The sequence below is a fragment of the Pogona vitticeps genome, chromosome 11 (genome assembly GCF_051106095.1).
Source record: "Pogona vitticeps strain Pit_001003342236 chromosome 11, PviZW2.1, whole genome shotgun sequence".
Classification (NCBI taxonomy): Eukaryota; Metazoa; Chordata; class Lepidosauria; order Squamata; family Agamidae; genus Pogona; species Pogona vitticeps.
Window position 1 is genome coordinate 25,460,127 of NC_135793.1, and position 21,915 is coordinate 25,482,041.

The window sequence follows — 21,915 nt, forward strand, 5'->3', positions numbered from 1 at the left end:
CCGGTTCCCTGAGGGGACGGTTGGGCCGGGGCCCTCCAGCCTCCCTGAGGGTCGCGCCCCCCCCCCGAGGAGGAAGCGGGCGCCGGGGGGGGGACACACGCCGTCCCCTCAGCCCCGGTGGCGCGCTTCCCGTGAGGGAGGGGCCTGACCCCTTTCTTCCCCTCCCCCCTCCCCTCGCCTCACCTGCCGCGGCGCCCCCCGCCCGGATCAACGGCGGCCGCTCCTCCCGCCCGGCCCCGCCCCGCCCCCTCGCCCGGCCTCTCGCCACACAAAGCCAAGCCGCTTGCCCGGGCGGGAACGGCCAAGCCCCTCCCCCTCGCGGACGGCTCTGCCCAATCGCGCCCGGGCCTCTCCCCTTCCTCCAATCGCAAGCTCACTCCTCGAGCAGGGCCCTCCTCCCCACGTCTCACCTCCCTCCAGTCAACGGCGGCCGACTCTCAGCGAAGACCCGCCTTCCCGGATTCGCATCCCTCAGATAATGCCCCGCCCCCCCCACCCGGACGACCCCCTGATCCAATCGCCGCCCGCCTCTTACCTGCCTCCCTCCCTCCCTCCCTCCCTCCTCCGGTCCTTCGCTCTCCGTTTACCTCTAAGAGCCCCGTCCTTTTCGGCCCCCCTTGGCTCCGCCCCCTCTGGAGGCTTCCCATCAATCAAGATTCTTCCTCCAATTGCCACATGGCCTCTGCGCGTAGCAACCAATAAGACCACCCCCACCTTAAACTCCCGCCTAACAACCATCCCGAACGCCCCTTATTTGCTAGAGTCACACCTTTCCCCCCTCCATACCGCGCCGCATGGACGCGAGTTAAAGCATTCACGCGTTACGTGAAGCACGGCTAAAGGGTAGACACGAATCAGCAGGTGCATATTTCTCCAGCATGCAGGGGCAGCCCCATGGAAAGCTTGCCTTCCGCTGCTTCCTTCCCCGTGGCTGTCCAAGGGCCAGAGCTGGGAAAAATTACTTTTCTGAACAACAAGTCCCAGAATCCACCACTCAGCAGATGGGCCAGCTGGGAAATTCTGAGAGCTCCCAGCCATTCCGATGTGACCAAGGGGGCCTTCCTAAACAAGGCGCTTAGCTCTTACTGTATAAGGAACAAGTGCTCCAATAATAAAGTTAATTATTAAAAGTTTCAAGATGATCCGCTTTACTCTCCCCTAGGTAGGCAGTGGACGGCTGCACCCACAAAAACATTTATTTCTGGGATGAGGCACTTAAGGCAGCGCATAACAAGACTGATAAGCAAATTACATAAAAACCCACTCTGAAAACCTTGCAATCGGAGGGCAGCCGGCCACCAGGCGGAAAAGCAAACCATCAGGCAAAACACCCTAATAATAGATTAGGTACAAAGGAAATTAACCCTGTGGCAAAGTCCGGAAAACTTCCTCTTTTTTTTGGTTTGCTACGGTCAGAATCACCTCCCTGGCTGGGGGGTTCAAGAAGGGGTCCTCCACCCCCACCAACTGACCAAAAAACAGACTCACTCCAAACCAAAGTAAGTTTTCTGTGACTGAAAAGCCAGGACGAGTCCACAGCCCACTCCTTGAAGGATCTCGGCACCACTTTTTTTGGGGGGGGGAGGGCCCCCATGTGATCGCTCTCCATCTCTCTTTTTTGACAAACACTTTCCAAGCCTCTTGCCAAGGAGGAAGGACAAGGGTGGATTCCAGGCCACCGCAGGATGCCTGACCAGGTGGGGGGGGGAGCAGACCGTGACAAGAGGAAGCCTCCAAGTTCTTGAGAAGGAATGAGGGTTCACCCCCCCCCCCTCACCTGCAAACTCAAACTCGGGCAGAAAGAAAGAACGGCCTCGCTCAGGTGCATTTCTTACCTTCTGGCCTGTACTGGGCAACGATGGTGACCGTCTGGCCAGCCCTCTTCAATGCTGCCGCCGCCTGCTCGTGTGTCGCGTTGCGGAGGTTGACGCCATTCACCTGGGCAAATAAACCCCACCCCTGTCAGCTCGCCTGGAAAAGGAAAGCCGGAGCCACCCGCTTCTCCCCTGCTGACAAAAGCTGACATTTTTCTAGCCTGCCATTCCTCTCCGCAGCCTCGCGTAGCCCATTGCCAGTGTTTCTGATGCCCACCTCCCGCCCGGTGGCAAGCCCCCTCCCTAACCCACCCACTCCCCACCCTCCAAGACCGGAGCACCTGGCGCCAGCTTCCAAAGTCCTCAATGCCAACGCGTATCGGAAAGCAAAATCCCCCACCTGACCGGAGGCAGCCCCCTCTTCCTGGAGGTGGGGAGCCCAGCCTGCCTGCGGCATCAGTGCCCTTAAGGGGCGAGGAGCGCTGTGCTTCTGAGCCACCCGGGCCGGATCCATTGGCGCTCAAGAGGCTGCTTGTCTCCCCTTCTGATGAGGAGGAGAAGAAGCAAGCTTCCTCCAGTACAAGCTAGGCTAACCCAGACCGGTCTGGCAAGCTGCTACTCAGTGTAGGCAAAGCGGGTTAACACCTTAGAGCCTGGGGCAAAATCTCTCTGAATCCAGGAGATGGGTGAGACGAGGGGAAGACAGAAAATGCTCCCACCCACTGACTTGCAGCCCAGTCGGGATCCAGATAGCTCAGCTGCAACCATGCATGGCTTGGAAAGGACACAGCGCAAGAGATCTCCCTCAACGGAATTACCCTTTCGTAGTTACAAAGGTGCAAGGGGGTTACATTTCAAAGGGAATTTAACCATGGGCTCTGCTACTTTACAGACACAAAGAATGAATTTTCTAGTTCCCTTTAAGCATTAATATAATGGGCAGTTTCCCAGGAAACTTTTAATGTTTCATGCTTTTCTCTCATAAATCTTTAAGCCTTTTGATTTTTTAAGAAAAGGAAATAGTGATAACAAAAACAACAACCAGCAGTGCCATGCATGAGTAATGTCTTTCAACATTGTAATGAATAACAATCAGCCTTCCTTAAGTACTATAGAAACGGGAACAAATTACTTGGAAAAGCATGATTAAACGGGCTGCAGCCATAGGATCATAGAGTGGGAAGGGGCCTCTAAAGGCCATCGAGTCCAACCCGCTGCTCAAGGCAGGAATCCCAGTCAAAGCAGATCGGACAGAGGGTGGTCCAATTTTCTCTTGAATGCCTCCAGCGTTGGGAGTGCTCACCACCTCCCCCTGAGGTCACAGGTTCCATTGTCGTACTGCTCTAACACTGAATAAATTTTTCCTGATTATCTAAACGTTTATGCCAAAGAAAGCCTGTTAGTCTTTAAAATTTCCTGGGTCTTTGTTGTCGTTGTTACAGCAGACAAACAACACCACCTTTCTCCCTTGGAATAAATTTTTAAAAGTAAGCTTCCAACCTGGGCAATTTTCGCCTGGGCCACACCCTACGATGCCCTCGGGCTTTTCGGCCGCCATGCTGCTAAGCAGAGCACGATCAAAGGCTCCCCCTAACCCTCCCACCCACGAAGAAGGCAGCCTTACCACGGCCCCACCGAGAAAGGGCCTCTTTCCGCTTACCGAAAGGATGCGGTCGCCCCGCCGCAGCTCCCCGCTCAGGTCGGCAGGGCCCCCGGCCAGGATGAAGGAGACAAAGATGCCTTCACCATCCTCACCGCCCACGATGTTGAAGCCCAGGCCGGTGGACCCTTTGTGCAAGGTGATTTTCCGGGGCTCCCTGGAAAGGAGAGAGGAGGCCCATGAGTGGCACAACCCAGGCACCGATAGGACGCCTCTGCAGCATTCCCCTTTCTCGGGGAATATCTGAGCCTGCCCGCCTCTGCCCTCTTAGAAGAAACGAGGTGCCTGGCATTTCCGTGATGGGGGTGATGCAACTTCACAGCATGGGAACTGAATCCAGAACTGCTAGAAGCAAGAGGAGGCTCCTGCCACTCAGAGGAACACGCTGACAACCCAGGAGACCAAGTTCAGACCCTCTGGCAGGACCGGAGAGTCTTGCTATGCATCTGCTGCCAGTGTGACTTGTTCATGTAGCGGCACTGCGTAAACCCACGAAAGGCTTTCCAAGAGAAGGCCATTTCTGCACCAAGAAAACGTGTGAACTCTGCATCCTAGATAAATCAGTGTGTGTGCGCACGCACACTAGCACATATACTGTGCAGATCACAGGAAGGAGCACGGAAGATGGCATGTTAAAAGGGAAGATTCGGTAATGGCATGCGTGGAGAGGAATAGGGTGGCTTCTTGGTTTCTGAGGAGCACACCTACACGCCGGCACCCCCTTGACAGACTGGAAAAGGTCTGGAAAAGCACTTCTTTCTAAAGCTCCGCCTGCTTCTGAACCCTCACCCTGTTCTTGAAATGAAAAGAGTCCACAGGAAACACATCAAAGATGACCACGCGCTCCCTGATGTTTGCATTGCATCAAAGGCAGAGCTTGGTGTTCTCCTATCAAAAAGCTTGGAAATAACACGCCAGATGTAATGTGTGCCTGTTAAAATAGATTGGCTTGTGGAAAAAAAAAACCAAAGGGGGTGCATCTTTTTAAAATGGCATTTTGGAAGTCGCTTTAGACATTAAAAGCATTACTTACAAAACCTTGCTCCTGAAATGCATCAGCTGGCTGGGCTCTTTGCTAATGAAAAAAATAGCTTTAAAAAAAGTTAGCCCAGACAATCTAAGGCGTTATTTCAGAGTTCTACCTCTGCTTGTCCACAACTCAGTTCTTCCCTCCCCCACACCCACGGCCGACTCACGCCCTTCTTCTTAGGGTAGAATAAACTTGGCATTTCTGCAGCCCTTGGTGCCCTGGGCTCTGATGTGAAACCCTGGACAGAAAAGGTTTTCCTCCGCAGATCTGTGGAAGGAAGCTGCCTCGTGCTCTGAAGGGCCTCCAGCGGCAAGACTTATTCCAGCTCAACCCAACAAAAGGGTACAGCCGCCCTTCCCAACCCCAGCTCCCCAAGACTAAGTAAGAAGCCTGCTGCCAGGACTGGGAGGGAGAGACATGATACCTGATCCCTCTTCTGTGCCTGGCAACGACCTGTGGTCGAGGGGAAGGCCTGCCGTACGACAAGGAGGATGAGATGTTGGCGGTGATCATGGCGCTGCTGTCTCCCCTGGTGCCGTTTGCTGGAAGACTGGGCGGCACAGCTTGCACCGCATCCAGGCTGCCCTCCCCCTTTCCCCCCTCCCCCCCCCCCCGCTGCAGGAGCCATGCATGGCCTCTTTGAGATAAACCAGACGCCTTGACCAAGGCCTGGAGGAAGGTTTTTCCTGCTCCCTCCCCAGCAGCCATCATGCCATGGAAATTATGTTGAGGACAGGCATCTGGGAAGCTGCCCCTGAAGCTTTCCTGAAATTTCCCTGGAGCTGGAGCCAGATCCAGAAGGGCCAGCCCTGGCTATGCACAGAGAATGGGTTGGGGTGGGTGGGTTACCTAGTCTCAGTCTGAAGGGGCAGAGACTCTGCACGGGACCCCTCTCGTCATTTGGCATGCAGTCCATGCCGCTCAGGCTCAAACAACTGAGTTGTGTACTACTGGTGGGGGTCTCGATTCCCCTACCCACCGAGCAAACGTCAGAGCAGCTTTTCTTAAGGACTGCTTGGAGGCAGGAAACATCTTGTTCTCCGTAGCTGGTTATCAAGCCTGAGCAGAACATGCGCTGGGACTGACATTTGCCTCTACATTGGCTCTGGAGTAAGAAGTTGGAGTCTGATTCCCCCTCTGGGCATCGTTGACGGGGGCTGGACTCCCTGATCCAGATCTGCAGTTCTTGGGGCATGTGTGTGTGTGTGTGTGTGTGTGTGTGTGGATATTGTGGCTTCCCGAGGATCTCAGCTGGTGAGCACAGAAGCCAGACTGACTGTGGAAATCCCTACCAAGGACGGTGAAGCTGGCTGCACCCTCTCCAAACCTCTGGAGGGCAGCCAAAACCCTGCTTTTGCAAAATGCCCTGGGACTTTTAAAAATTGGCTTTTGCACAATGTTTTGAATCTGCTTTCAAAGAAAGTATTGAAGCCGCTCATTAAATGAAGCTTTCAATCTACTTTTAATAACGTCCTCTTTTGTACGTTGCTGTGGGAGCCTGGCAGGCAGGAAAGTGGTCAACAAAGGGTGTAAACAAACAAAAAATAGTCAGAATTGTTGCTTCAGCAAGAAAAAGCAAATACTGCTCTCTCTATGCATATTTCTGGGCTCAGAGTCTTCAACGCCTTCCCATTCCAACTAGCATGCAAGCCCCCTCTTTCAGATCAGATGTTTCTGGGGGACGGGGGGGGAATATGCACGTGCATGGTTCAAAGGCATTCTGCCGCCTCTACCGTCCTCTCCCTCTCTGGAAGTCCCAAGTTGCCCTCCTGTGGCCACTGGCTGGCACTGCCATACAGTCTGGTGGGCAGATCTGTAGGCAGGAAGGCAACCTGCTCGCATTTCCAAGGTTTGTCCCCTGGAATATCCAGCTGGCAGCTGCTCCTTCCCAGAAATCAGGTAGGTTTGTGTGACAGGTGTGAAGTGCCCAAAAGAGCTCTCTTTTCTGGTGCAGAATGTGGCTTTCTCTTTTTAACTTGCAGAGCATGCTGAGCCGTCCCTAGGATTCTTGGCCTCCACCCCACCCGGCGGCCCTCTCCTGTAGCCCTGGAGCCCTCCACAAACACCCCCCACAGCCCTTTAGACCCTCTGTTGCCAAAAGCCTGGCATGGCTGGGTCAAGCCTGAAAGGAGCATTGGGTGAGAGGGAAGGGTTCGGGCAAAGCTCTCTCCTTGCCCCGTTGGCAGCCAAGCTATTCCCTGGGGGGGGGGGCTCCTCAGGGTCACTGTTTCCAGTTCTTCCGACAACAACCCTCCGAGTCTTTTGGACAGCGGGAAGGGGTGGTGGTGGAGGAGGCTTTGGGCGTTGTGCTCACCTGGTGAAGTCTTCATCCCCAATCATATGGCGTGGCACAGGTGAGTAGCGGGCAGGTGTGACCTGTGGTGGCGCAGGATAGGCGGGCTTGCTCTCCAGGCCTCCCAAGTAGCCCAGGCTGGGGTTATGGCTTATGTGGTTGTCAGCCAAGGCAGAGAAAGCTGCGGAGTCAAAGAGGAGAGGCAGTGAAGCGGGCCTCAGGAGCCGTGGGGCCAGCCCTGGCCTCTCTCCCTGCTCCCCTGCCCACCCCGCCACACCCGACGCTTCTCCATAGTGGCCCGTTTCATAGGACTCTTCCCCTCTTTGACAATGAGGCCACAAACAGTGGTGGGACGGGCAGCCCTGCCTGCCTTCCTGACTCCCCACATGGACCCTGGGGCCCCAGGGGCCGGTCAGGGAGGGCATAGGGGCATCGCCCCTTTTGCGGGAGGAGCAGCCCCTGGCCCTGAACCCCCCTTCCGAGAGGTGGCTCTCCCATCCTGCAAGAGGCTCCGCATTCAGGAGCGGCACGGCAGCCTCAGGGCACAGGGGGTGGAAGGGCACAAGACTAGAATAGGGCCTGGCAGTGCCCACCGTGCTCTGACTGGCATGAGCTCTTTGGGGCATCTGGTCTTTCCCAGAGCTTGGAAAAGTTACTTTGGGGAACCTGCAAATTGGCTTCCCTGCCCCCCCCCAGCAGCTGCTGCTGATTCAGCCCAGTTAGGCCTTTTGCAAAGGCTGGGGGCACTTCCTCTTGGGAACAATCCCCTCCCCCCCCCCCAGAGCCAGGGCCAGAAGGTGGGCGGACACGTACTGCTGGCGTAGTCGGGGGGTGCATACATGTCGTTGAGGTGGATGCTGCCCGGCTTGGCCACTTTCAAGTACACCATGTCTGAGGTGTTCTTCAGAGCAGCCACGGCCTCCTCGTGCCGGACATCCTGCAGGTTGGTGTTGTTCACCTGAGGCCAGGAAAGAGAGAGAAGAAGCTGGCCAGAGGGAGGGGGCAGAGCGAGGTGGGGAGCCCAGACTTGCTTAGATGCAACGGCTGGGGGGGGGGGGGTTGGGCTCCGAACAGGCTGCGCTCCGGACGATCAAGGCAGGCACTGTCTACCTCCCCCTCCCTCCCCAAAAATGATGAAGATTATTTTGTAAGCTTAGGGCTGGTGCAGCATGTCCACGCCCCCCTAATGAGACGCCAACGACCCACCAGTCTCCCCAATGCCACATCAGTCTATAAACCTCTGGGGGCATCGCAAGGATCCTTTGTGCATCCAGTGCCGAGGGCGCGCCCTACGGCCCAGCCCAGGGTGCAGAGCAAAACAAGCCACGTGCTCACCGCCAGCAGCCGGTCACCGATTTGCAGCCGCCCATCTTTCTGGGCTGCCCCGCCCTCAATGATCTTGGTGATGTAAATGCTGTTGTCTCCTGGGATGTGCTGGTTCCCGATCCCTCCAGCGATGCTGAAGCCCAGCCCTGGGGACAAGGCAGCAGGGTGAGGAAGAAGCACATTAGCTGCCCTGGAAAAGCAACACCTTCCTTCCTTCCTTCCTCGTCCAGTTTAAGAGTCACTGGGGCGTCCGTTCTCTGCATCGTCACCCACATCAGCTCATCCCAGATCCCCAAATTTCTGTTCTACCCGTTAAATCTTGCAGGGCACGGCAGAAAAGAAAAACCATCCCCTCCGTCCCTCCTCCTGAATACGGCACATTGCCAAGCCATGCAACCAAATGAGATCCTTCACTCAGCTGCCACCCCTCTGGAAGCCCAGCCCACCTACCCAATACACATCGCAGGTCACCAGACGTGCGTTTCTGGGTCCCTGACATCTAGACACCCAGAGGAACAGGTTGCATCTTTTGAGGTTGGAGGGAATGAGGACGAGGAGCAGAGGGTGATTAGTACACAGCTGTCCCCTCCCCGGTTGCATGTTCTCCTCCTCTGGCACTCTGGTGCACCCCAGGAAAAGCTGGCTCTCCTCAGGGTCCATTTCCTCTCCATGCCAGTCCTGACTGCGGAGCCGCCTCCAGTTCTGTTCTTGACCTGCCTCGCTCTTGACTTTTGACTCAACCATTCCTGTTTTCCTCTCCACCCTTTTCTCAAAGCCTCAGGAAAGCCATGGCTGCAGAAAACACAGGGCGGCCTCTTCTCCTGGGTCAGACCCTCAGCCCATCTGGTCCAGGGCGGTCAACACTGACCGGCAGCCACAGTGACTCTCCAGCCTTCTGGCCTGGACTCTTTTGCTTGACCGCCCTGGGGGGGGGGTCCCTAGCCAACCCTGGGGAGGGATGGCCACCCAAGGATTACCCTGAGGTTGCAAAGTCAGACAAGGCCGGGCATGCTCAGGGTGGGGCCGCTTTGAACATTGTCTCACCATGACACGGTCCACCTGCCTCCAGTCCTCCTATTAGAGGTGACCTCCTGGCCCTGCTCCGTCCATCCATGGCCCTCCACTCTTATTCACTCTCTGCGGCCAGCCATCCGTGGGAAGGCCAGTGTCCCCGGTCAAGGCCAGCCGCTTGGGAGACCACCAGACAACAACCCCCCCCAGCCCATGCCCCAGCCCATCATCACCTTTGGGCCCTTTCATGAGGTTGACCTCCATGATGGTTTCTGGCGGGGGCTGTCTCCGCCGCACCAGGAGGCGTACCACCGGCCCGGCTTCCTTCAGCGCCTCCACCGCTTGGCTGTGCACCACCTCTGAGACGTCGACGTCGTTCACCCTCAGCACACAGTCGTTCACCCTGGGCCACAACAGGCCAAAAAGGGACAGAGGACATGTCTTGACAACCACGGAATCACTGGAGCCGAGAGCTAGAAGGGTGTTTCTAAAGGTCATCCTGTCCACCCCAAGGGCTGGAGGAAATCCACAGCTCGGGCCTCTCTGATCCAGAGCTCCCCGACCTCTGTTTAAATCCCTCCGTGCAGGAGACTTTGCCACCTGCTGAGGTAGCCCATTCCACTGTGAAGCAACTCTTCCATCGAGACGTTCTTCCTAATGTTTAGTCAGAATCACCCTTACTGTAATTTGAATACACTGGTTTGCCTCTCACCCTCTGAAGCAGCAGAAAGCAAGATTTGCCCATCTTTCATGCTCTCTGAAGACGGGCAGTTGGCACAATACCTCTCCCTACATCGTATCTTTTCCCACTTTTATTTTGCATTTGTTGGGTCCTTTGACACTTATGCACCGGAGGGGACATTTCATGCCCCCACAATCAAATCCACGCAGGACTAGACTCACAAGGCACAACACTCCACAGCATGGTTGCCTGATCAACAAGCAATGGACAACATCCTGTGGCTTAGCACAGTAAATTGCTCTAGAGTAGGCCCATTGAATCAGTGGAGCTGTAGTGAGTCAACTCCTCTGTAGGTTCCATTGATTCAAACAGGTCTACTCTAACTGCATTTTATGATGCTGAAATGAGTTACAATTAGAGTAGTGCCAACTTGGATCAATGGAGGAGTTTTTACTAAATCCTCATTGATTCAATGGGGTCTACTCTAGTGCAATTTACTATACTAAGCAACAGGATTTTGGTTAATGTCTCCAAATGTCAGCCATTTGCAATGTATTCCCCCCCCACTTTCAAAAAGTACAATCCCTCAAAAAATACCAGGATGACCAAAAAAAAATATTTTTTTAAAAACCAAAACCTTGAAAAAATTGCTGCTATAAATTACTGAGGCCCTTTTTCTTCCAGCTAATATAATATATTGAGATTTTTTATTAAATGATCCATTCTCTGTTTTTCATTGAACCAATGATACAGAGAAGCAGACGTGAAGTACCCGGTAGTTAGGCAGGTTAGCCCAGTGTGTGAGAGGGCGACAACGTCAGGAAAGACCCGGACTAATTTTCTGCAAGTCCCCCCCCCCAATACACACACACACACACACACACACACACACACACAAAGGGACTGGTAAGGGCCTTACCCCAGTCGCCCGTCCATGGCAGCGGCTCCCCCAGGGATGATCTTGGTTATGAAGATGCCAGGGTCATCAGGGATGTGTGGATTGTCGATGCCCCCGGCAATGCTGAATCCGAGGCCAGAGTTACCCTGGAATGAGATGAGATGGGAGCATGTTTACAAAAGGCCAGGCAGGCTTCCTTGATGAAGAAGGTGCCTTAATTAGAACAACCCTCTCCTCCAAGGGCACCGGAAGGTGGGCTCCAGCCAAGGAGCCGTCTGCGTGAACTGACAATGTGGATTCTGGCCACAGAAAAGCCATCTCTCCCAGCCTCCTACTGGAAAGAGAAGCCCCCATGATGGACGTGGGAGACCACAAGCTGCCACACTCAGCTTCCCTGCAGTGCAAGGAGAAGACAGGGAGCTGAGAAACACCCCCTGGCATTTTCTCCCCCCCCCACACACCTTTCAGCCCCCACTCATGCCCACTGACTCAGAATGTCTGTGTTGTCATGGCTGGTGCCAGCCTGGGCACCGTTTCCTTGGCAGAGCCCGCAACCTCTCACTCACCCTTTCCAGGACAATCTCTTCATATTTGAACATCCCGTCACTTCCATTCACCTGCGGAAGGAAACAGAAAAGTTCCACCAAACTACCGGCATGTTCTGAATGAACATCCTGAGCAAGGAGGATCGGGCCAATGGATCCTGTTTCGCAACAGACGGGTCCTTCACTGCCATGTGACTCTAGCCCCCCCCCCCCCGCATCCGAACTGAACTGGGATTGACCCCGAGCGGATTGGGGGAAGGGCGCGTTTTGCCTCCACACAACTCACAAACACACATCCCTGATGTTCGTGCCACGCCATGGTCAGAATCAGACCTGGCTGCAACATAGAAGGGGGGGGGGTCATCTGGCTAATTTCCTTTTCCTACTCTATCGCAGGGTAAGGGGTAGGAAGGATGGACAGGCAGAAAAGGAGGGGGACCCTCGAGCTTTAGGGAGATGATGAGGGTGCAAGAAGCCGAAGGCATGTCGGAGAGAAAAAGCAGCATGAAGGAGGGAGCACGGCCGAGTGCCCTTGACCCTTCGGGGCGGGGGGGATCAAACCACAGCAAAAGGCACAGATAGAGAGCAAATCAATGGCCCTGCCATGCCCCAAGGAAAGGCTGAACACTCTGGAATTTCCCTGGGGGGCATCTGTCAGAGATTGCCCTCACCTCAGGGGGGATCTGGCCAATCCATAAGCATCCCTCCGATTCCCGGTGGGTTATGACCAGCTTCCCAAACTAAAACAGATAGACCAGGGAGGCACCCACCCACCCGGAAACCACCAAACCCCTTCCCTGATTTGGGTCAAGCCATGAAGCGGGACCAGCACAACAGGGTCTGTACCGTCAGCATTAGGGCAAGGAAACCATGGGTGGGACCCTATGGAAAGCCAAGAGAGGCCAAGAAAGAAAGAAAAAGAGGGAGGGAGGGAGGGAGGGAGGTGGAGTGAAGGGCCGGGGCGACTTACAGAGAGGGGAGGCTCCAGGGCATCCGTGTTCACAATAATGGGTGAAGGGCTGGCTGAAAGAGAGAGATAGAAAAAAGACACATCACTCTTCATGCCACCGTTCCTGGACGCTCCCAACCTCACAACTGCATCGCCCAGCTCCCCATTTTTGCCACAAGGCCACGAGAACCTGGACGCCCTGCTGAGGATGCAGATCCCCCCCCCAAGGGAATGCCTCTGTTGCGCAACACCCCATGAGCCGGCTTGGGTCCTTTTCAGGAGAAAAGTGGGATAATTTTAAAGAAAGAAAGAAAGAAAAGAAAGAAAGAAAGAAAGAAAGAAAGAAAGAAAGAAAGAAAGAAAGAAAGAAAGAAAGAAAAGAAAGAAAGAAAGGAGAAACAGCAGGGACTGGACTCTCCCCTCTTTGCCCCCTCAGTCCTCCAAACTTAAAACAACCTTCTCCTGAATCAGGCCCTTGGTCCGCCTGGTCCGGTGGTGCCAAGTCTAGCTGGGAGCTGTGGCTCTCCAGTGTTTTTAGAGAGGATTTCCCCACCACCAGCAGCCCTACGTGAACATCTTTGGGATGGCCTGGTGGGTTCCTCATCCAAGCGTTAACTAGGCCTGGCTCTGCGCAGCTTCCAAAATCGGATGCCAACAGGTGCACTCAGGACGATTTGGAGCTGTCACGGTGCTTCTCGTCTTGCTTGGTAGGTGTCATGCAGAAGGTGTGCACCCTCCTCGTGAGCCAGGCCACTGCTCTTTCAAGTCCAGGGTGACTCATCTCTTGACTTTAAGGACTTAGCCCTTTCCAAGCTTGGGATCCTAACAACGCTTGATGCCAAGGGCTGACTCCAAGGCCTTTTACATGCAAAGCATAGAGCCTGCTATTAAGCAATGTCTACCACGGCAGGGAAGCAGACTATGTAGACATCCAGATTCTGCCCCCCCCCCCCCGTTGGCCAGGACAGGTAGGCAGAGGAGAGTTGCAGTGTGACAGGATCCAATGGGCCATCCATTCCCCACCCCTGGTTTGAAGCAAAAGTTTGTGGGAATGTGGTTCCTGGACCAGAAGAAGGTATTTTGGGTCCCCCCCCCCGGGAAATGATTTGCTGTTTATTTCTGAAAGCTTCTTCTGCTCCCTGCTGATGGTCCCCCCCCAAACATCATACAGAAAAAACAATTTACACTGCAGTGATTAAAATGCACTATTAAAAGACTAAACATATATACCATAACTAGAACCCGAGGCAATCTTTATGGCTCCTCTGAGTGAAGCCAAGCCAAACCAAACCAAACCAAGAGTCTCAGCACTCAGTCATCAAGGGTTAAGAGACCTGTCAAAAAGAAGCCTCTCTGCCACACTGCTAAAGTCACAGGCGAGTGGATACACGCGAGTGGATACACTAGCATGCGGCTCCTGAGCTACACTCACGGACACCCATTTTATTTTTAATATTTTAACTCTAGCACAAAAAAATATACAACCCAGAAAATAACATAGCACAGAAAATTAAAACTGCAGCAGCATGCATTTGCAAAACTACAGAAAGAAAGAAAGAAAGAAAGAAAGAAAGAAAGAAAGAAAGAAAAGAAAGAAAGGAAAGAAAGAAAGAAAGAAAGAAAGGAAAGAAAGAAAGAAGAAAGAAAGGAAAGGAAGGAAGGAAGGAAGGAAGGAAGGAAGGAAGGAAGGAAGGAAGGAAGGAAGGAAGGAAGGAAGGAAGGAAGGATCGATCGTTTGATCAATCAATCAATCAATCAACCAATCAATTCTAAAAGCACTATGAAGGTCCATATTTGTTTAAAAATAGCACCAATTAGAAAACAAGGCATGTCTCAAGGCGACCAGTAATGGATTGGGTGAGGTGGCTTCTTACTCTCTCGGTGCCACACCCCAAAAGGCGCAAGCCCTCCTGCTCAGCAAAAGATAGCGGCACCCTTCTTGGAGACCTTGGGGGGGAAGGGGTGTGCAGTTGCGTCGTGCTGCTGCCCCACAAAGACATGGATCTGTGGATTTCTCTAGTTCCTCTCACACGTTTCCTCCACTGAGCTCACGGGGGTCCACGCGGCTCTCTCCCCACCTCCGTTCTGTCTGCACCACAACGTTGTGAGATTTGGCCGAGAGAGAGAGAGAGAGAGAGTGAGACCAGCCTCGGGGCCATCCGCTGAGTTTTACAGCTGAGCAAGGATCTGAACATCGGTCTCCCGAGTCCTCACCCACTCCTTGCTGGCTCATGTGCCAAACATGCACAGACACGTGCCTCTGCCCCCCAATGGGCGAGGGAGGGGCCGCACCTCCGAGGAAGAAGCCCAACTCATATTTTGCAAAGTTTGGGGGTTTCTGAACCCCATCCACAAAAGCCTTCACACAAAACGGGGCCTCCTTCCCCTTCTTGCTCAGCCACTGGGAGCTGTCCAGCACCAGAACCTCCTGAAAGAAGATGACTAGGAAAAAAAACGGTGGCTCAGCACAAACCTCAGCAAGCAGAAGTGCACAGGTTCGGTCCCCTGCACCTCCCGATTAAAAGAGGCAGGAACAAGGGACAGGAAAGGCGGCTCCTTCTCTCCCACCCCCGCCAGGACTTTCCAAGAGCGGACATCAGTCATGACCCAGAGGGGCTCATGCTCTAAGACAACCCATACAGTGGAGCGGGTAGAGCATTGCAACGGCCTTGGGAGACCAGGGTTCAAACCCCAGTGAGCCATGCCATGCCTTGGGATGACTGGGCCCTTCCCAGGCTGAGCTGCCAAACATAGGCTGCTGTTGGCGGTGGCTGGGATGACCCTGACCTCCCTCACAGGGTGGTTGTGGAGAGGCCCCGTACACTGCCTTGAGCTCATCGGAGAAAAGGAAGGACAGAAAGAACAAACAAAGGGAGAAGAACGGCAGCTGCAGATAAAGCCAAGAGAATTCATCACATGAGATGCTTCTGCCACACTCGCGTCTACCAGCGTCACCAATAAAGCAATCTCTTGGGAACAAGAGGAGTTTGAGTCACACAAAGGCACATCTACAGAAAACAGCCAAGGGGTGCATGTGTGCACCGGGAAGAAGTAACATGGCTATTGTCCTTCAGAGGCAGAGGCTGGCCCGCTAAGGCTGTCCCAGATTCAGCCAGTGGTGGGAGAGATTTTTTTCAAGGGTAGGGAGGGGCCAGGTGCTCCCCAAGCTGCTGCTGCCGCAGAAAGTCTTTGTCCGTCTTCCTCCATCCAAGCGGCTGCTTCCCATTCTTGTTGCTCACTCAGGTCTCCCCAAAGATGCTCAGGGCTGCACTCAGTGCCAGCTTGCAAAGCTCAACGTCCCTGGCCTTTTTTCCAAAAGGAGGAGATGGCGCAGAGAAAGAGAGGGGGAGCAGTTCCATGGGACTGAAAAGAGCTCCATGGGGCAATGTAGCACCGTGGGGAGGGGGCTGTGGGTGGGGACAACCGCAGGAGGCAGCCAAGTGGAGAAGTGGGAGGAGGGGGAGGTATATGAGTGGGACGGTCAGGCTGCCTTGAAAGTCTTCTTTGCAAATTCTGCATTGGATTAGGGCCTTTCTACTTGACAGGCAAAGTATACGCTTGGTTGTTGGGTGTCTTTATATCCCACCTTTCCTGCTCAGGTATTGGGCTGGATAGCTCAGTGGGTTAGGTCTCTGGCCACAGATCCAAAGGTTGGGAGCTCAACGCTGCCGCCGCCACCGCCCAGAAGAAGAGAGTAGTGAACTGCTTCTGAGTATTCTCTACCTGGAAAACCCCACCAAGGGTCAACATGACTCAGAATCCACTTAACCGCACCGCACGACGATCATTTTCTCCAATAAACTTAATGCAGCGAAGGCAAGAAGCCGTAGCCGTGCTGTTCTGAGGCTGAGATTCAAGAATTGCTATCCAAAAAGGCCATTTATCCAAGCACTGCTGCCACAACGACTATTTTAACATAATTCCATAGATGCCCTTCTTTGCTCTTGATATTTCCACGTCTTGCAATGACCTTAATAACTTGAGACGTACCTGCAGGGTTGAGGGAGGGAAGGAGGATGACCTCCTTTCGACACAGCAAAGTGGCGCTCGATCGGCCCCTCTGCCACCACCACCTGACGTTCGGGGCTGGGAAGGTTATGAGCCATAGCTGGAAGGGAAAAGGCTCTCGCTGTTTCCGTGACTTTGTGTCTTCAAGGGATAGTCTTTGGCTTAAGAAAGGGGTGTTATGAGAACTGTGTGCGAAACAGGTTGTGGTCTGGTTCAACTCCACCTCATGTTGAAGATGGAACAAGTTTGTTTCCTGCTGCTCTGAAGGAAAGGACCCAAAGCAAGGGATTCAAAGTATAAGTGATTCGGACTAAACATTAGCAAGAACCCACTGATGGAAGGAGATGCTTAATGATGGAGCTGCTCTCTACTTTGGAGGGCAGACCCTGCTTGGTTGAAGGTGCTTAGGTAAAAAGTGGGTGGGCATCCACTAGACAGGATTTAGCTGCAGATTTCCTGGCTGAGGGTTCAGCTAGATGACCATTGTGGTCTCTTCCACTTCTACAATACTTATGATTCTATGATGTCCCATCTATGACCTATAACCGAAGGGAGGGGGGGTTCAGGAAAAGCAGAGTCAACCCTCAAGGGCTCCAAGTTTTCAGCCTTGTCTAAACCCAGCAGAAAGTAAAATACATTTTAAGTCTGAATTGGGAGCAGGAAAGAAGTGGCAGAAGTGAAAGCGAATCCATTTTGAGATGGGCACAAATTGCTGGCTTGCCAATTCACGCTCGCTCGTGTTCAGCGCTTCCCAGCCCAACCTCCTCCAGTGGGTGCCCACTCAGAGGAAGCACCCGCAGGGGCTCTGCCTCTGAGTGGGTGCCCTCCAGAGGCGGCTGAGCTGGGAAGCGCTGAACGCCTGTTTGGCCGATGAACGAACCCACACGAAGTGCCAAAGCAGGAGTTCGTGCCCATCTCTAAATCCACACATTGAGTCAAAGTACTTATTAACTGCTCTTCTGCCCACCAGGGCTTGCAAAGAGACCTGCAATAAAACACACAGAGAGCACATTCTGCTAGAAGAGATTTAAAACCAACCAAAGAGGTCATTTTTAAAAAGCCAAGCTCGGGGCCGCAGCAGAATCAAGGAGCTTTGGTCGTGCGAAAGAAGCCAAGCCAGGATTGAGCCACTTTGATGGCCCTTAGGGGAGAGGCCCACAAAGGTGTCACTACAGAGAAAACTTCACAGCCACGAGTAAAGATAACTCTGTCAGGGTAGCAACAAATCGCAGAAAGAGCTTCTCCAAGAATTGCTGGACCCTGGCATTCAGAAGCTGTGTACCACAAACGACCAATTAAAAAAAATTCTTTTTCTGGGGAAGCAAATTTCCAGCCATGTTGTGGTGTTTCCGGAGTTGCCCAATGAGCAAATGGAAGCCTGCTCTTCAGATCCGAGCACAGCTGAACGGTTTTTCTTCCCCATCGGCAGAAGAAAACCACTGCGAGCATGCCAGGGAGGCGTGATCTCCTACCCTGAAGCGCATTTATGTGGAAGGAAATGCTAGAGTCCAATGGGATTCACTTTTTGAGCGAGAATGGACAGGATCCATTTGTGGAGCAATAAAAAAAGAGCAATTCATAACAAGTCCTCTTTTTTTCCATAATGGGAAGAGATTACTGAGTCTGTATCGAGGCTAGCTCACACCGCTTTTCTTAACCAACCATGCACACTTTGAGTTAATATGCAACAAATACAAAAACATCAGTTTAAAGAGAAAAAAAACACAGACCAATTTGAAGAGGACCTCACATGTTTATAATCTCAGAATAATAATTTTAGAACTGCACATCTGGAAGGGACCCTGTGGATCATCATGTCAAGCCCCTGTCAAGGGAGGCACAGGGGAGGGGGGGAATCAAACTTCCAACCTCTGGCTCTGCAGTCAAGACACCGAAACCCCTGAGCAGTAGTAGGGTTACTGCTTCTCAGTGATGTAGCACCTAGGACAGGCATCTTCCCACCCCAGAGGGGTCCCCATGAATATCACTGTACAAAACAGCCCCAGGAAGTTCAGAGAGAGAGCCAAAAAATAATGCCCTATATCACGAACAACAGAAGCTCTTAACCTCTGGGAAGCCATCATCCTCCACCTATGGTAGCCTGTTGCTCCCATCAGCCTCAGTCAGCACAGAGCTTACCCTGCCGGGTCGGCATGATGGGAGCTGTGATCTGTTGAGTCTGAAGGGCGCTGGGTTGAAGAAGGCAGATACAGACATTTTGCAAGAGGGAACGCGGCTCTGTTGCCAATGTTTTGAAAAGCAAACCTTGCCAAATGCATCGTGAACAAAGGCATGTCTTGTATTATTATTTCTACATCTCCTTAAAATGTTTGATGAGTGGGGGGGGCGGGTACAAATGCAAATCAAGAGACAAAAGCCAACAAAGAGGCACAAAACAAGTTATTAAAACGGAAGACCAAGACTGGGTTCAAAACCCCACTCAGCTACACCGCTCAGAGGTTAGATCTTGTTCAAGCTCCCTCAAGGATAAACTTGGGAGAGGCCAGGAGCAGAGAACACGACCTTTAGGTCCTCAGACTCTGAATGAAAATCAGAACTAAGACATTTAAGGAACAGGAGTGTTTCATGCTGCTTTCCTCCTTGCTGATTAAGCCTGGAGATGAAGCGGGCTGCATTTAAGGTAGATAACGAAACAACCAAGGTGGGTTTGAATAAAGAAATGTCCCGTGGGAACACAACAACGTCCCCAAACCCTAAAGAAACTCACTACATTTTTTGCAAGAAGATCAAGGATTGCCCTACAGCAATGTCCATGGATTCTGCAGAGAAGGAGAAGAATCTGCTAACATTTTCCTTATATGTTAAATCCACAGTGCAACCCTCTCTGGAATACTGCTTAAGGTTCTAGTCGCCACACCGGAAAAAGGGCATCATAGAGCATGAACCATTTCAGAAGAGGTCACGGAAAATGAATCGAAGGCTTCAGCCCCTCCTCGCTAAGGGAAGGCAACAAGCTCCAAGGTTTAAGGGGGAGAAATGAAAGTAAAGGGAGACATAATGAAGACATGCACAATCTTGGGCTGCTGTTGCTATCACATGCCATGAAGTTGCTTTAGTCGGATTATGGCAAGTCTAAGAGGGCGGGTGAGATGTTCTAGGAGCAGTTCCTGATGGCTATTCCCCAGTGAATTTCCGCGGACAGAAAGGGAGAACTTGAGCCCGGGTCTCCCAATTTCTAGCCCAGCATCCTATCCTCTGCACTACACTAGTTCAAAACTCTGCACAGCATAGAGAAAGCGGAGGCAGAGAACCAGTCCCCTTCCTTCACAACGTCAGAAATCAGTGGAATCATCTTCAGAAGTTGAACGGTGGGAGGTTCAGGACAGGTAAAGGAAAGAAGAAATCTTTACCCAGCCAATCATCAAACTGTGGAATTCACGGCCACAAGGTATCGTGATGGCTGCTATGTGAACATCGTTCAAATGGGGTTAGGCATGTCTGTGGAAGCTAGAACTCTCCACAGGCACTAAAATCAGGGACGGCTCTAAATCACCATCAGCATCAGAGGCTGGATTTGGAGGAACATGGGACAGAGAGTGGCGCTGTGGATTTCCCACAAAGGACTGAGTGCTATATGAACACAGCACTGAACTAGACAGAATGGTGGTCTTATCCAGCAGGGCTCTTCTGATGTTTAACTACTGAGCCGATCCACAGAGGAAAGGAGGAGAAGCTGGAGGTCAAGCCTCCATCGAGAACAGCACAAGCAGGTAGCAGCTGGGTCTCTCCAACGCTCCTCTCCCTAGCCACTCGCTTCGGGCCCTGCCCGGCACACGCTGCATGGCCCTCAAAAAGCAGAGGCAAGCAGGGGAGGAATACAATTATTTCCCTCGTCAGACTCCAAGCACCCGTCCTTGGGTTAATCATAATGGGGGCATGATTCATGATAGCTTCTATCACGGAAAGGACCTTGCCTCGCAAAATTGGGGACCTTAATCAACCAGGAATGAAAAGTGCACCGACCGGAGCAAAGAGGGCTTGCCCTTGACTCCAAAGCTGGCCCCTTGCCGGACACACACATACACAACCCCCGCCTGGTTCTGGAAGCACCTGGAGACAGCTCAAGAGGGGACGCCAGGTCCCCGTTGCCAGTTGCCTAAGGTGCCTAAAAAGCTTTGAGCACAGAAAGGAAAAGATCAAGCAGCCCCAGTGGATGCCTCAGGAGAGGAAACCTTGCAAAAGCTTTGCAACTTTCTCACACTCCCTCATTTCTGACCGATCAAGTTAGGAAGCGGGTGGTGTTTAGAGCTGGGACGAAGCATGAGCAGGAGGGGCCCGTGATTTCAGAGGCCAACACACCCTCCCCCAAGGGAAGACCCAAGCAGCAAGCAGGTCCAAAGGAAGGATGGCTGGGAAGGGGGGGGGCGATCAAGATTCCCTCTAAGGCAGATGATCCGGAACAAGGAGCTTCAGCTTTCCTAAACTGGAAGAGAGAGGAGAGCGAAGGCAACGGCTGCCTGGGATGGAGTTGGCGCTGGGCCACCTCGCCCACGCCGGAAGCTGCCTTGCACAGCATCAGACCCTCAAGGCCTTCCAGGCCAGGGGAGCCCACCTCGGACCAGCAGCCACAGCTGCTCTCCGGGGCTCCCCCAAGACCGCCCCCTCCCTCCCACCCAGCCACCCCCCTCCAAATCAGGCCAGAGGAGCTGAGTGAGGTGGCTGAGGGGGGGGGGGCAGGGCAGGTGCTTCTTTTTGTCAGGGCTCAGCCGAAAAAGGGCTTAAAATAGCTGGCAACCCGGGGGGGGGGGGCGGGCGGGCGGGCGGGAGGGAGCCCATTCCCTCTGAGTCACAGCAGATTGCTGGAGGAAAGGCACTCACGGCAAACCCTCTTCCCCCGCCTGGCACATGGCTGGAGCCTCCCAAGGAAAGACATCATCATCTCTGGCAGGGTCACTCCACCAGGGTGACAACTCCTGTGGAAGGGCCTCCATCCGCGCTACTCTCACATGCCGGCTTCTCCCTCCCTCTCTCCTGCAATCCCATGCCAGGCAGGAAACATCTCCCCCCCTTGCCACTTCCTCCCCCCCCACACCTCCAGACGCTGCTGCTTTCTCCACTAAACCACCACCCCCTTCCTCCCTCCCTCCCTCCTCCTCCTCCTCCACCTCGCAGTGCCAGGATGGAGCTCAGCTCCCAACGAGAGTAGCCATAGCAACCTCACCCTGCCAACCTCCCCACCTCCAGCTTTTCTGGCCCCACAGCATCCCGCTCTGCTTGCTCATTCTACCCCCCCATCCCATCCCCACAGCCACCTCCTGCTGGCAATGATGCCTTCCCCCCTCTGCGCACCCGACAAGGAGCAGAGGAGGGCACCCCCTCCCCGATTTGACAGCTGCCCACGCGCCCAAACTCCCCTCTGCGGTGCGCCTGGCTTCCCCATCCCCGCCACCCCCTGCTCCTTCCATTTCCTTCGGCTCCCACACACACAGGTGCATGCGCACGCATGCACACACACACACACAGCCAGTTTTCCTTCCCTTGCCACCCACTCCTTTTGCCTCAGGCAACTGGGGGGGGGGTTAGAAATGATGGGAGACACCTTCCCCTCCTCTCTGCCTCCAAGGGCTCCTCCTCTTGGCTCCCTACCCCAGAGGAGCTGCGAGCAGGAGGAACGGGCTCCCTGGGGGGGGGGTTCTCTCTGTCCTTCCCCACCTCCACAGCTGCCATTGCCACAAAAT

General features: G+C 53.6%; 1 protein-coding gene across 8 annotated transcripts in view; it reads right to left on the reverse strand.

Moving 5' to 3' along the window:
* DLG3 (discs large MAGUK scaffold protein 3) overlaps window positions 1-21,915 on the reverse strand; it is a 65,264-nt gene that overhangs the window by 22,072 nt on the left and 21,277 nt on the right. For 6 of the 8 annotated variants that reach the window (XR_013538766.1, XR_013538765.1, XM_078380729.1 and 3 more), the window contains 9 exons: window positions 12,230-12,282; window positions 11,281-11,331; window positions 10,736-10,860; window positions 9,368-9,537; window positions 8,133-8,269; window positions 7,611-7,755; window positions 6,819-6,978; window positions 3,475-3,631; window positions 1,836-1,938 (listed from right to left, as the gene is read on the reverse strand). Coding sequence is in view for 5 of the 8 variants with exons in the window: in XM_078380729.1 (XP_078236855.1) it covers window positions 1,836-1,938; window positions 3,475-3,631; window positions 6,819-6,978; window positions 7,611-7,755; window positions 8,133-8,269; window positions 9,368-9,537; window positions 10,736-10,860; window positions 11,281-11,331; window positions 12,230-12,282 (1,101 nt within the window). In the remaining 3 variants the exon portion in view is untranslated. Of the gene's footprint in view, window positions 1-183; window positions 475-1,835; window positions 1,939-3,474; window positions 3,632-4,928; window positions 5,067-6,818; window positions 6,979-7,610; window positions 7,756-8,132; window positions 8,270-9,367; window positions 9,538-10,735; window positions 10,861-11,280; window positions 11,332-12,229; window positions 12,283-21,915 lie in introns of those variants that run through there. The other 2 variants (XM_072981062.2, XM_072981063.2) reach the window with 2 other exon arrangements.